Here is a 14,672-nt window from a genome sequence, read left to right on the forward strand (position 1 = left end):
ACTCTTTTTACTAACCATAAACCTCTTACTTTCTCTTTAAGCCACTCTTCAGACAAGTACTCACCATTTGAGTCTCGACAACTGGACTACATCTTGCAGTTTACTTCAGATATTCAACGCTCTTCTGGAGCAACCGATACAGTCGCGGACGCCTTGTCTCTAGTAACTTTCCTGAACAGTTCCCAAGGAATCGACCTTCTTAAACTCGTCCAGCTTCAAAAAGAAGAGATTGATCTTCAGTACGAGTTATCGTCAACAACCAACGATAGCGTCAGCATCGATCGCCTCAGAGCAGCTTATTTGTTAGGAAATCCTGTTCACATCGATTTTCCTTCATACCATCGAACGATACGAAACCTACACTTACAATACATCAAGCGACAGCTAACACACATGATGATACTTCGGCAGTATCAGAAAATGAACTTAAAACATAGCGTTCTGGAAGAAAAGTAAGGTTTTCAGAACATTTGAACGATTGTTGCACGTAAAATACTAGTTTACATTTTATATCATCTCGATTTTTCTTTGTACTATATGTAATATAAAAAAAACAATTTAAATATGCTTATATGTTTATTTTTAATTCCGAAAACAAACGAACAAAAAATCACATAGTAAAAATCCTTTTTTTACTCTATTGCCTGTGCATGAGTTTTTTTCACCCGATTTGTGTTTTTATGCGCGTACATGTCTATTTCGAAAAGCACTTACATATATTTTTCTTTTACAGGACGTCTACAAAGGAAGATAGAAAGAACGAAATTTTCATTTTACTTTTTCTTTTTTTGCTATATTGTACTTCATGGTCCTTTATGGTGAGGAAAGACGACCAAACGCTGCTAAACCCAGCAGGCTATCAGAAAAATGTTTACCAACGACAAACTCGTCGGGGTTAAACTTCTGGCTGGCCAAGTCTTAGGGCCATCACTGCCCCCACTAGGGGGGAGTGATCTGTAGCGTTAAATAAATCCCTAAAATAAATAGCTCTGTAAGGTTTCGACATTAGGTGCTGACCACATTAGTTTAATGGACTCACCTAGCTGAAGGCGCTCGGTGTGCAGCCACACCAGACCACGAGTGGGAACGCCGCGCACAACAACCCCTGCAATCTCTAGCCAGATTGGATCAGACGATCCTCGGTATATTGATAGTCTATCAAATATATCTTCGAACCTCCCCACACCTGTCTTTTGATTTCACTTGCCGGGTACGATTAATATTAGGTGTTACTGGTTAAAGCATTGACAAACTCTGAATACCTGTGGCATCTTCAGCAGATAATCATTAATTGGATGATGTCGTAGCCCTGAGTCAAAAGCTTATGCACTGATGTCAGCTATCCAAAAAAAACTCTATCCTTACGGCCTAATTGGCAATAAACGGCGCACAATGCTCCTGGTACAATAAGACCCGACAGTAGCGCAAAGTGAACAGGCAACCTGAAATTCACACAATACATGATTTATAGCCAATACCGTGACCACACTATGGCGAACGATGAAAGTTCAGTTTAGTTCCCCTGAGGCATCAAACACAGTGAAACTAAGTATCTGACATGAACAAAGATATACTGTAGAGTCATCACATAAAAACAAAACATATGGAACACAAATATATCAGAAACAGATGAGACAGCATTTTGTTAAGACCGAAAAAGTGATAAGTGTCTTATCGTTTTGTAACTGTAGCACTGTGAACCCTATGGTCACGGCCAATAGATTTACAGATTTGATTTATTGTCGCTGAACACAAGAGGCTTCTACTCTATACACATTTTATTGTACTGATATTAAACAGATATTGGGCATTGGCGAAATTAGTAGCGCGAGCTATGGATCCTTCTCTGAATTATCCTCAAATCTACAAAGCTCTTAGCATTGATGTTAAGAAGTACTCTTTGCTTATTATGTTATAAAATTCCGTTCAAGGAAATTAAGCGAGATAAATAAGTGTGACGAACAGGCTACTGACTATGGTAACAAAAATATATGTAATCGTTGATTTCTTCGTGCAACCAGCTAGTGTAGCGAAAAGTTTGGCCGTCCAAGAATGTCATGAGTTAGCGGCAGTCTTTTTACTGGGCAAAGCAAAGTAGGTTCACTATTCTCGTATATCACACAATTAATTAACGGGCACATATCTTTGCTTAGTCCCTCGGTCAAATGTCTGAAAAGTTTTGGCTTCAGATAATAAAGCCTGACTATAATCCTTAATACTTTTTCACGTCACATGAGACATTTGAGTCCTAATAAATTATCAAGGTTGGAAGACAAGAAAAATTAGGGCACATCCGTTGCAAATTTATCACTAATTAGTTTCTTTTAATGCGTTTAAGTCACTTCTGGTTATTCTATTTGACAATGGAAATAGGTTTAGCTTAGTCAGTGTAGTATCAGACGACAGCTCCACACTGTAGACCGGAGGTTGTGTGACAATGTCACTGAAAGGCGCACCTCAGAAGTACATAAATCTTGTGAGGGCTCATTATTCGAACACTTCCAGTCGAGTCAGAGCTTATAGCGAACTGTCATCTGATTTCACAACTTTAAACGGTGCCTGGCAAGGCTTCCCACTATCCTCATTTTCGTTAAATTTCATCATAGACCTACTAGTGGGAATACGTTCCCGTTGTCTAAATTTCCAGGTATTGATCCACCAGGAGGTCCACCTATCGACTTAGAATATGCAGATAACATAGTCCTGTTTTGTGAAGACACTGATAAAATGCAAAGTCTTTTGGTAGCACTGAACAACAATACCAGGATGTTTGGGATGCGTTCTAAATGCGAATTGTTGCTTCAGGACTGGCCTGTGTCAATACCTGGACTAAGGATCGAGATTGAAGTAGTCGAACGCGTCGACAACTTCACTTATCTTGGAAGTCTGATCAGCCCTAATGAGTTTGTCTGACGAAATCTCTGCATCAATTCAGTAAAGCTCGTTTGGCGTTTGTCAATTTACGTGACATATGGCGAAGGCGAGATATCCGTCTATCAATTAAGGGATGAGTATACTGCGTGGCAGTTCATTCTGTTCTACTTGACGGCTGGGAAACGTGACCATTAAGGGTAGAGGATACTTGTAAGTTACTAGTATTTGATTACAAATATCTTAGAAATATTGCTCGCATGTGTTAGAATCACTGGGTCAGTAATAGTAAGGTTAGACGCAGGATATTAGAGAGTGATGGTGGTAAATCAGCTGACGGGTTGTGAATGTTCATAGACTGAGACGGTTAGGCCACGTTTTACTCATGCCAATATTCTATTCCACAAAACAGTTGAGCAACGTTAGGAGAATCAGTCCCATGGTAGCCGGTGACCAACAATAGGTTCATACGCCATTTGTTCCTTCAGGATCCTAGAGCCACATGTGCACTATTGGTTTGGAACCAGGGTTTTCCAACTCCCCTAGACAGATTCACTAACCTGGTGCAAGCCCCTGCAGGACATTCTCCTTTCGTCCTCTCAATTTCGTAAAAAACACCACCGTTGAAAGGAGGCAGTAATTAGGACTTCCCTGATAGTAGCTGTATACGCGTGGTCATTTGATGGCATTTGGAGAATGAGAACGAGCTCCCCTGACCTTCGACTGTACTAGGGCATTTGGGGGTCATGGAGCAAACAAACATATAAAACCACCTGTTTTTGAGAATATTTTAGAAACAGATCTGTGATTAACTTAGTCGAGGAGATTAGAATATTAGGGTCATTACAACAGGCTTCTAGCTGTCCTACAGTTACTTACTGTCTCCAAACAACCTGAACGATAATTTGACACAATTGTCGCAACCCTTGCGGAGGTTGCAATCCTCATGTGTAGCCTGAAGCGAGGGATGGTCTTGGGACTAACTTCTGAGATCCCTAGTGGCGGTGCCCAAGTTGTTGACTGAGAACTGAACGTAATCTCATATGATTGGTCTTAATCTCTGTTCATTACAGATTGTATAAAAGTAAGTCGGTCCCCTTATAATAACCGCGTAATAATTCGTTTTACCTATATATATATATATATATATATATATATATATATATATATATATATATATATATATATATATATATATTCTGAGGGTAAGTGAATTCTGTTTGTTTTCTTCAGATGTGAATTCGCTGCTAAAAATCTGACTTCTGAAGCATCAACATTATTTACAGCTGCAAAATATTTTATACAAGCTGATGACAAATTGGTTTGCACTAATTCTATTAATTATGAGGATAACTTAAATTGCGCGATTCTTTGTTTATTAAGAGCAGCAAGAGTAAACAATTTCATTACTTTCAACATATATGCATACAATAGATCTATGAATTGAATGAACTTTTCACATTAGCGACAAACGTTTACATTTATCTGGTGGATACGTTAATGGTAATTCTTTTTTTGTTTTGTTTTTCTTTCCAACTAAACTTGAAATAAATCAAGTAACCCATTGTAACTGTAATGGCTGACCCTGTGTCAAACTCGCATAGGCTATTCCAGTTTCTGGACCAGTCAGTCTGTTCGTTCTTCTCAAGCCACATTTTTACCTTCGCTTATTAGTCCTGACTGTTTTTTATGTGGTCGTATGTGTGCTAATTACTTACCCTACTCATTATGTTTCTGTAACTTATTTTTCTCTGACTATGAATATCGATTCACGCTTGGTTACATTGAGTTGACTCATATGCCATCCACCATTCGTTTCGTTTCACTCTGTTCTGTTTGTTCCCTTCGCTGCGTTTCGCTGATTATCTGTTCATATCAATGGGTGTAGGAAATATACTTACTTATACCTAATTGTCGTATTCAACTCACTTAATTCCGATGTTCATCAACGCGAGTTAGGTCAATAATTATATACGAGGATTGGTGACATGTATATTTCGACAACAATCATTCGATAACGAGCACTCATCCAATGTAACTGAAGTCAGATTTCGGGCCACTAAATATCATTCGATGGAAATAGAGCAAGTTCAGCAAAGGAATTTTTCTTTTCGATGAAATCATTTACTTATACTGTATGTACGTTTGTTTTTTACAGTTTGAAAGAATATGTCAGTCTAATGATAAATAAAAAGAATAATTATATTATAAAGTGATCCGAGCTTTCAAATGTCCAAAGAAGATTGCGTAATTGTAAGGAATGAGAATAATCTACCGGTCAGGAATATGATAAATAATTATTGACTTAAGAAAGAGGTGGAAAACGTAAACGTCATTTAGACAATTGAATCATGAAAAATCTTGTTAATTGATCAATAATAACTGATCACGATTTAGAAAAGTGCTATTTATTATTATTTAAACAGATAAACATTGGTACAAGGAGGCGCCAAATATGTTTACGCCACATAAATCAATCGATTTATGTGAGGGCTGTGATACTGTCCGGATGCCCAGAACAAAACAGGTGGTTTTCTTAGGGGGCCACATCCGGAACCTTCGACCTAAAGGTTTGATCCACAAGGCAGTGGAGCAACGTCAGGAGATGCAGTCCCATGGTAGCCGGTGACCAACAATAGGTTCATACACCATTTGTTCCTTCATGATACTGGAACCTATACGCACCGTTAGTTTAGAATCAGGGTTTTTCAACTCTCTTAGATGGATCTTTCATATCCACCAACCCGGTTAAAGCGCCGGACATTCGCTTCTCGTTCTCTCAATTTCGTAAACAACATCCGTGATGCGAGAAGACAGTGAGTAGGACTTCCCTGGTAGTAGTTGTATGCATGTGACCATGTGAGAGCATTTCGAGAAGTAGAGCTGACTCTCCTCACTCGGCCGTACCAAGGCATTTGAGGGTTTAAAAGTATTAAATAATAGTAGAAATAATAATAAACTCAAAACATACTGGAAAAAGATATTAGGTTAATGAAAGGATGGAAAATTACACGTATTACTTTTTTGCACACATAGTTCAGGCTAGAAATGATAAATCAATTGCAAACATTTTAACAGTGCTTAATTTCGTTTTACTGTGTAGATTATTTTGAAGGACCATTCATTTGAATTGACATGGTCTAAGTGTTCTTGTATTGAGCTACTGATTATTTCATATTTCCCTTCTTCTTATAAACTCACGTATAATTTATTAAATAACTGGTAAAACTATAATTCATGGACGACCTTTAAGCGACCCTAAAATGATCTTAGAATTTCGAACCACTGCTTACTAAATTTAAATGAGTTATTATATTAGTGTGAAGAATAAGGATTAAGATTTACAGTTGAATGTTAAGGTTAGGAATAAGATTTATGATTTTCATCACGAATTGTACATCAGCTATAATACTGCTAAATATGGTATTCAATCAAATGAGTGGATTAAATTAACACGCTAAAATTCAAGATTTGTTATTTCAAATGTGATTAGTTTGTTCATAAATGATAATCTCTCCATATAACTACAAAGACGATTATACAGTTTACAGTTTTACAGAAAGAAATTTTTCTTGATTGAACTATCATTGTTTGTTTGTTTTTCTATTTTTTTTTGTTTCTCTCATAGAGACGATATAAATTTCATCAATCTATACCTTATATAAAACGATCTATAGAAATTGTATCCAAAGATATACTATTAAGTTTAGAATTATATAAACGTTTAAGTTATTGTCAATTATATATACGTAAGTTGTCTTATATATAAATTATGTATTCTCCTTTATTTGAATAGATGATTGGCCTGGTGCATTGTATACTTTTATATGTATACAAAATTTAACAAAAAAAGAATTGAGTAAGTTTATATATATAATTTCCTATTCAATCCCAATATATCTATATTATTAGCATTGAATTCATTTGATCTATATATACAATATTGGAGTATATCTGAAATATTTCGAGTATTACTTATACTTCTATGTATGGTATGTTCCATTTCAGTTATGATTTCTTCTTTATTACTCGATGAATAATAATCATCATTATTGATAGCCTTCCTATAGATTACATAATCTTGATTCATCGGATTATTCTTTAAAACAATATGATATTATTGTAACTGATGAAAAAGTTGAAGATTTATTCAAATTATCTACATTGAATTCTGTTTATATGGATAATAATTTATTTATTCTATTACAGTCTTTTGTGGTAAGTCAATTAATACTATATATATATATATACTATTCATTAATAATATGAATGTTTTAATAATAATAAAAATAATTATTGACAATTTTTAGTATGAGGTTTTGTAAACATTGTAGTATTTTCGCAGTCAGTCAGCTACAACGTAGCACTAGGCACATATATGCATCGATCCAAGTTGCCATACCGCATTAGCACAGCAAGATGAACACCGGATTCATAGAAGTAGTTCATTCAATGGTGGTAATCTATAAAAGATAGATTGCATATAAGGATGGATATAGTACAGGAAGAAAGTTTAATGGAAGACATAGAGTGTATACACTGACGCCATTGTAATCGATTCTGAGCCATGTCACCAAGAGTCTCCAACTATTGGTTACGATAGTCACGTGGACCTCAATCAGTTAGTCTGCATCTACCAACATGGCTCATACCAGAAGTTAGTGGCTTTGTGGACTGATGCCACGTTTTGGCTGGTTTGGCCGCCCCTAACTTTCTTCCAACTATTCCCAACACTAGTCAGCATTGAGCGTCGTGGTACTCGGTGTTCAGGCATACGTAACACGTGACCCAACCATCTCAGTCGATGAAGATTTATAACTTCATCAACTGATTTACCATCATCATTCCCTAATACCCTGAGTCTGACCTCACTATTACTTACCTGGTGATTCTAACACATGCGAGCAATATTTCTAAGATATTTGTAATCAAATACTAGTAACTTACAAGTATCCTCTACCCTTAATGGTCACGTTTCCCAGCCGTCAAGTAGAACAGAATGAACTGCCACGCAGTATACTCATCCCTTAATTGATAGACGGATATCTCGCCTTCGCCATATGTCACGTAAATTGACAAACGCCAAACGAGCTTTACTGAATTGATGCAGAGATTTCATCAGACACAAACCCATTAGGGTTGATCAGACTTCCAAGATAAGTGAAGTTGTCGACGCGTTCGACTACTTCAATCTCGATCCTTAGTTCAGGTGTTGACGCAGACCAGTCCTGAAGCAACAACTTGCATTAAGAGGGAAAGAAGCGCATTCCAAACATCCTGTTATTGTTGTTCAGTGCTACCAAAAGACTTTGCATTTTATCAGCGTCTTCACCAAACAGGACTATTTCATCTGCGTATTCTAAGTAGATAATTGAAAGTCATAACCAGTGGAGTTCAGTCTGTGTCGGGTGGAGACTGTTATCTACCTCAGATAATGAATGAAATGTTGCGAAATATCATGGATCAATTGAAGTTAGACATTGACATTGTTGGATACTGGCTCAATGGTTTGAAGTTTAAATGTTCACGCGTGAGACTTAAGGTCCTGTGTTTGAGTCTAGCATGCGAGATCGTGGGTGTGCACTTCTGAGGAGTCACATACTAGGTCGAAATGGCATTCCAGGGATTTCAGATTTTCAATGGTGGTCTAGCTTAGATTGACTCATTAGTTCAACTGTGGAAATGTTGACATTTTTTAAAATTCAATAAAACCTGATACTATCGGGCACTAGAAGTAGAAAACACTGCAAAAGTAAGAATGGATATCGTTATGTTAGGATAAAAATAGGTAATTGGAATGCAATCAAAACAACTATAGAATGTAATGATTGATACTGTGGATAAAAATACTATTCTTTCAGTTAAATAAATTCATCTATGTTTTAAGGAGAGTGTAAGTGAAAACATCGACAGGATCAGCAGTGTCCTCTATTCTATATTATTTCTGATAACATCTCAAGCCGATGAGTTGCACCATCTCTAGGACTTCAATCAAGAAGTCGTAAGATAACCCAACAGACGCCAATCATATACTTTTTTTTCGAGTCACGATACTATCGTAGACCGAACACTTGTCTGCTTTTTTCATCTAGTTTTAGCGCTATTGTCACTTACGAAAGAATTCTATTATTAACTAGTAAATGAGACTGTAATTTCACTTTCCCTGTTATCTTTCGTATTATTGGTAAATATCTACTTTTTTATTATCTTAACATTTTGACATTCAGTAGTATAATGAACAAAGTTTAAAAAACAACTCTCATAGGTTATAGTGTTTTTCTCAACTACTTAGTTGATACCCTTACAACAACCGTACTCAATGGTTGCAGACTTTAAACAATAAGACTTAGAATTAGTTACATGGGCTTAGGTTCATTTACTATTTATCCCTCCTCTAGATATTTAGTTAGTGTTTTTTCTGTACATAATACATTTTGGATGCTTCACTTTTTTGTTCAAGTATTGTCGTTACTATCCAAAAAGTTTACATCAGTATAATTCTAGATTGTTACTTTTTCATGCCAATTAAACATCACAAAGCTAAATTGAAAACCTTCTATCGTTGATCAGTCCTCTTATTGGCTGTTCACATTCAATTCGATCACTCAATAAATGGATTTAATGTTCATTCCTCAAAATCATGCAAATACTATTTATAGAGTGCTATATGCCCATTCTATTGCTTTTCTTCAACGTCTGAAAAATCTGTTTTAAAGATCAGTCTTCTCTTCTTTATTAAATGTGGTTGTGTCAAAGTTGAAAAGTCATTTTCTATTAACTGTTCAATCTACTTAATCCCTTTAGATCAAGTGTTTTTTTTCTTGTTAAAACCTTCCTGACCATATTCTTCTCTAGTACAATAAATCACACTTGTAAATTCTAATATAAACTTTAGCAAAAAGAAATCTCTATGTTGGTAAATTAAAGTGTTATAATGAGTCCTGGTACGGCCAAAGGTGGGGAGAGTCAACTCTCCCTCTCCGAATACTCTCACATAGCCACGTGCATACAACCAATACCAGGGCAGTCTTACTCAATGTCTTCTCGCATCATGGATGTTGTTTACGAAATTGAGAGAACGAGAAGCGAATGTCCGGCGCTTTAACCGGGTTGGTGGATATAAATGATCTATCTAGGAGAGTTGAAAAACCCTGATTCTAAACTAATGGTGTATATAGGTTCTAGTATCACGAAGGAACAAATGGCGTATGAACCAATCGTTGGTAACCGGCTACCATGGGACTGCATCTCCTGACACTGCTCCACTGCCTTGTGGATCAAACCTTTAGGTCGAAGGTCCCGGGTGTAGTCCCGTAAGAAAACCACCTGCTTCATTCTGGGAACCTGGACAGTATCACAGCCCACACACATATCAAGTGATTTTTGTGGCGCATATGTGTTCGATGTTGCTTTGTACCAATATTTATGTGTTCAAATAAATAAATAAATTGGTCATATAAATTTTAGCCACTCAATTGAAGATTAGAATTCCTATTCATCTACTTCCGTCTAGACAAACAGTGACTATGCGTCATTAATTCAGTGTGACTCAAAATCGACTTAACGAACCTGTACATGATAATGAGTTCAGGATGATAATAATAATAATGATAATAATAATCGTAAAATAATACATAATTTGTTCCAATTTTTTATTGTTTTTATTTTGTTCTCTCTGTTAGTTGGCACATCAATCAAAAGATATTTTAGAATTAGAATCACTTTCAGTTATGCTTCAATCATTTGTAAATTTAGAACAACGTGAATTAATTAGTTTAATTCTTCGTGAAATAATAGTGGTTACATCGTGAAGAAAAACAAAATAAATGGGTTTTTCTCTGTCAACATATTCAAATGAAACAAACCTCTCTGTGTCCTACTTTGTGATCTTTCAACCAGAAAACTCAACGGTTGTCAAGTTCTAGCAAGCTTACTTCCTTGTTCTTCTAATATGTATATGTGATATTTTTCTGCTTTACTTCAATAAAGTTGAATTATCTCTGTAAATTATTTTTCATAAAATATGTTTTTCAACAGAATTTAGACTTTTCTTTTGATCTCCGGTATAGGAGATGTCATAAAGATTGATGATTTTTCAATTCATGTCACGTACTGATCTCAGCTAGATAATCAGAAAGCACTGAATAGCTGTTTCGTCACAGTATAAGACTTCTCAATGGTTCACACTTACAACTATTAGCGTTAACAGTATAGGGTTGTGGAGACTGTTGATTTTCATTAAAATTACGAGTCGAGTAATGTTAGGCTTGTCGGTAATGTGAAAGTACTGGATGGCCGTTTCGTCGTAGTATAGGGCTTCTCAGCAGTGCGTATCCACGACCGTGTATGCGGCGACCAAACTTGAGACCTTCGGTCACGCTCGCGAACTCTCGACATTTTAACTACTCAGCGCACTGTTGAGGCGTTCCTTGTTAAAATGAAACGGTCGTCCAGTGTTTCCAGGCTTTTACTGATAGTATAATAGATAGATTGGGAAACTTTTGGTAACTTTTTGTTTCCTTCTCGAATTGCAACCGTCTGGCTTAATTTAAAATTTGTGTTGACTTCCTCTTTTCACTGATGACAGTATACATTTCTGAATTAGCCCACTTTTTCTTGAGATCCCGGTATTTCCTCATCTAGAAGCTGTGTTTTCTCTAAATAACCCTTCTTAAGTTAGAGCAGATGGATAATTCAACTATTATTTTAAGAAAAGCATAGGCCAGTCTCAAAAAACTTATTCAACAAAATTATAGGTCCTGTTGACAGAATGTTCAAGATTTGCTCTTCATTAGTGATTTACACCTCTGAAGTACTAAAAAGCCTTAAGTCACTTTATTCTTGGTATGAGCCGCGTCTAAAGTATGGGGATTAGTGATACTACTCGGTTGTTCAAACTGTAGTAGGTTTAGTGGGATTAAAAATTATTGGTTGGAGGTCAAAGTCTCTAACAGCCAAACCACCTTTTCACAAGCAAACAAGAAGGATATTAATAAAGAAAAGGCAAATGAATAAAGTATATAAGCATTATCAAAATCTAAAACAAAATGGAACTCGTCACCATACATCAACTTCCTTGATTAAGAGCAAGTATTTGACAGTGCGGATAGGAGAACTTTATGAAAACTTCTTCGACACCTGAGAAAATCGTCAACATCATACCCAAATGATGCGACGTACTACAGTGCAATGTTATGCGTGGAGGACAACTCATATGCATTCCAAGTGAGGACCGGAGACAGATAAGGCTGCCTACACCTCCCCCTCCCCTTTCTTCTGGTGGTTGACTGGATTACGAAGACCTCCACATCTGAGGGAAAGAACAGGATACAATGGACACCTGAGAATCAATGAGATTTGGACTTCGTAGATGACCTGGACCTTCTATTCCATATACACGGACAAATGTACATAAAGACAACTAGTGTAGCAACAGCCTCTGCATCAGTAGGCATCAACATTTTGACAACAGATTGTTGTGTTAATTGATCGTTCAGTAATTTTAATCGATAGCATATTTATCCGGTTCCTCACATTGATGGAATTTAATCACTGATCAAGTTGCAATATCACCAGTCTAAGTGACTCAATATCGTAATGCATTACCAGCGACATATTCTTTACATAGGAAACAATAAACCATATTTTAAAGACCTGATGTTATCTAGGAGTGAATATTTGGAAAACATTATACTTTCAGAGCTGTTATACGCGGGAGTTATTATATCTGCCTTGTTCCTTATTAATATATAACTTAATGATACTACCAGTTAGAGAACAGTAAATTACAGACCAGACCAATGTCGCGTATACCCGTACGAACAGTCTAGAGTCTTTATTGGTCCTGCTTCCTGTCTAGCCCGGCCTGTTAAGTCCAGAACACCAATCTCAGCCTCTGCGATATAAATCATGTATTTCAAACATATTGGGTTTATAAACAAACCACATCGTACCATAAAGCAGATAACATTTGTACCAAGATCTAGCCAAAAGTGGCTGTGAATGTGGGAGATAGTAATTGATAGACTGGGATTAACTCAAGAATGGTAAATCGTATAATAGTTCATAGGTCAAAATAAAGCTTGTAATAAGAACACGAATGTGAATAGTTTAGTTGATTAATCTATGTATGGTATTGGTCCATAAATGGTTTCCAAAAGCTACCATTCATAATTCTCGACGGGATATACCAGTGTGTTTTGCCGTTTTTGAAATTATCCTTGATCTATGGTATATTAGTCCAATCAGGAACTGGCAAATGATAAGTACTTATGTTTGGTCAAGAAATACCTCTCATTTCTAAGGGATATAACAAACTTGTAGTGAGGTGTCGAGTCGCGGTTGACTATGATCACCACTACAGGAAGACTACGTGCCACTTGAACGATAAGATCCCCTGTAAGCCAAATATCAGAAGGCAGTTGATGACTGTAGTCGAAATGTATTTGTTGGCGATCTCGTGGTATCGAAAGAATACCGAGAGCGTGCCAGGTTACAAGTGTGGTTACTGAGCATAACCGAATCCGTGCAAGGTCACAAGCAACGGAAGAAGGTATGTATTTTGGTACAGTTAAGCAAACAACAACAGTAAAACAATCACTTGTAAGATTGGTTATAATAATAATTGTTTCCATTAAGCCAATCGCGTTCTCTTGATAAAAGTAGGTCACTACAAACTAATGAGGCGAGACTATAATTTATAGACGAACCAATCAGATATAAGATGGCGAGTCACGAATTTTGGCGCGAAATTTATTCATACATTTGTCTATATAACTGATGTCAGTTCGTGATAAAAATCCTAAATCTAATTTTTAATCCTAACTATCAACTGTAATTGAGAATTCTAACTGCTTTATAACCCTCATTTAGTCCTAATCAGTAGGTGATCATTCTCAAGGTCACTTCAGTATCGCTCAAAGGTCATCCATTAATTATAGTTTCACCATTAATGATACTTAACTTTTCTTAAAGCTATTCACAATTGATTGATCACTGGGTGGTGATCAATGTCATATGTGTCAAGTCCATCTTAGTGCAGATCGAATACTATCGACCAAGTTGTAATATGACCACTGATCTAGGTGACTCGACATTGCGCGCACTATGTTGAGATAGAATGGTGTTTAAAGGTAGTCAAAGGGAAACTCTTGACCTATGTGTCGTGTTATTTTGGCACTCATCAGCAAGGTGTACCTGAAATCTTTAGGGAACTGATGGTTTTGATCTCGTCTCAGCTAGCTTCACAGTCGATAGGATCCAATTTGCACTAAATAAGGACTTGACCCACATGACATTGATCACCACCCAGTGATCAATCAAAGGTGAATACATCTCAATCCTACAGAAGGAAGATCGCTTCCCGGATAGTCTAGTGGTAACGTATTCTTAAGAGTATATATATATATATATGAATGAGTAGACATTCATATGATTCAATTCACTTAAGTAAACTTCCATTCTCACTTTCCATACTGTTCTATTAAATAAGTAGATTTACTTATAAGTAACATGTATACATAATACTTCCTTACAAAGTTATCACAACTTACATAGAAACAAACAATTATATTATTTAATTGTTTAGTTTATTTATATAATACATTAGTGTTTAATAACAATTTATGAATACCATTAAAGGCGTTATCATCACTTACAAAATATAGTTAGAAACTATTAGTTATCTAATGAAATCAATGAAAGGGATAGATACTCCTGTTATGCAAACCTGTTAGATGAATGAATGTAGTTTAAAACAACGATAATGTACATCAGATAAATGTTACTTTATCAAATTGTCT

The 14,672-nt window shown here is 36.1% G+C and overlaps 1 protein-coding gene across 2 annotated transcripts; it reads left to right on the top strand.

The window, feature by feature from the left end:
• Positions 1 to 1,243: 1,243 nt before the first annotated feature.
• On the top strand, positions 1,244 to 14,574 carry F8A2_1 (coagulation factor VIII-associated 2). Of its 2 annotated transcripts, XM_051218072.1 has the most exons (10): positions 1,244 to 1,893; positions 1,932 to 1,978; positions 2,022 to 2,094; positions 4,105 to 4,264; positions 4,306 to 4,374; positions 6,500 to 6,620; positions 6,668 to 6,730; positions 6,784 to 6,863; positions 6,931 to 7,089; positions 10,554 to 14,574. In XM_051218072.1, exons 1-10 carry the CDS (start codon positions 1,835 to 1,837, stop codon positions 10,680 to 10,682), a joined length of 960 nt encoding a protein of 319 aa, XP_051064507.1. In that variant the 5' UTR covers positions 1,244 to 1,834; the 3' UTR covers positions 10,683 to 14,574. The 2 variants fall into 2 exon arrangements, with proteins under 2 accessions (XP_051064507.1, XP_051064508.1); XM_051218073.1 differs by having other exon boundaries at positions 1,800 to 1,893; positions 6,784 to 7,089.
• Positions 14,575 to 14,672: the final 98 nt, after the last annotated feature.

The sequence above is a fragment of the Schistosoma haematobium genome, chromosome 7 (genome assembly GCF_000699445.3).
Source record: "Schistosoma haematobium chromosome 7, whole genome shotgun sequence".
Classification (NCBI taxonomy): domain Eukaryota; kingdom Metazoa; phylum Platyhelminthes; class Trematoda; order Strigeidida; family Schistosomatidae; genus Schistosoma; species Schistosoma haematobium.

Bases quoted from the DNA above. Each gene is read 5' to 3' on its own strand.
- F8A2_1 (XM_051218072.1), top strand. From the start codon at position 1,835: ATGGATCCTTCTCTGAATTATCCTCAAATCTACAAAGCTCTTAGCATT. The intron at 1,894-1,931 runs GTACTCTTTGCT...ATTCCGTTCAAG, and splicing joins CTTAGCATTGATGTTAAGAA to GAAATTAAGCGAGATAAATA. The intron at 6,621-6,667 runs GTAAGTTGTCTT...TTATTTGAATAG, and splicing joins TTATTGTCAATTATATATAC to ATGATTGGCCTGGTGCATTG.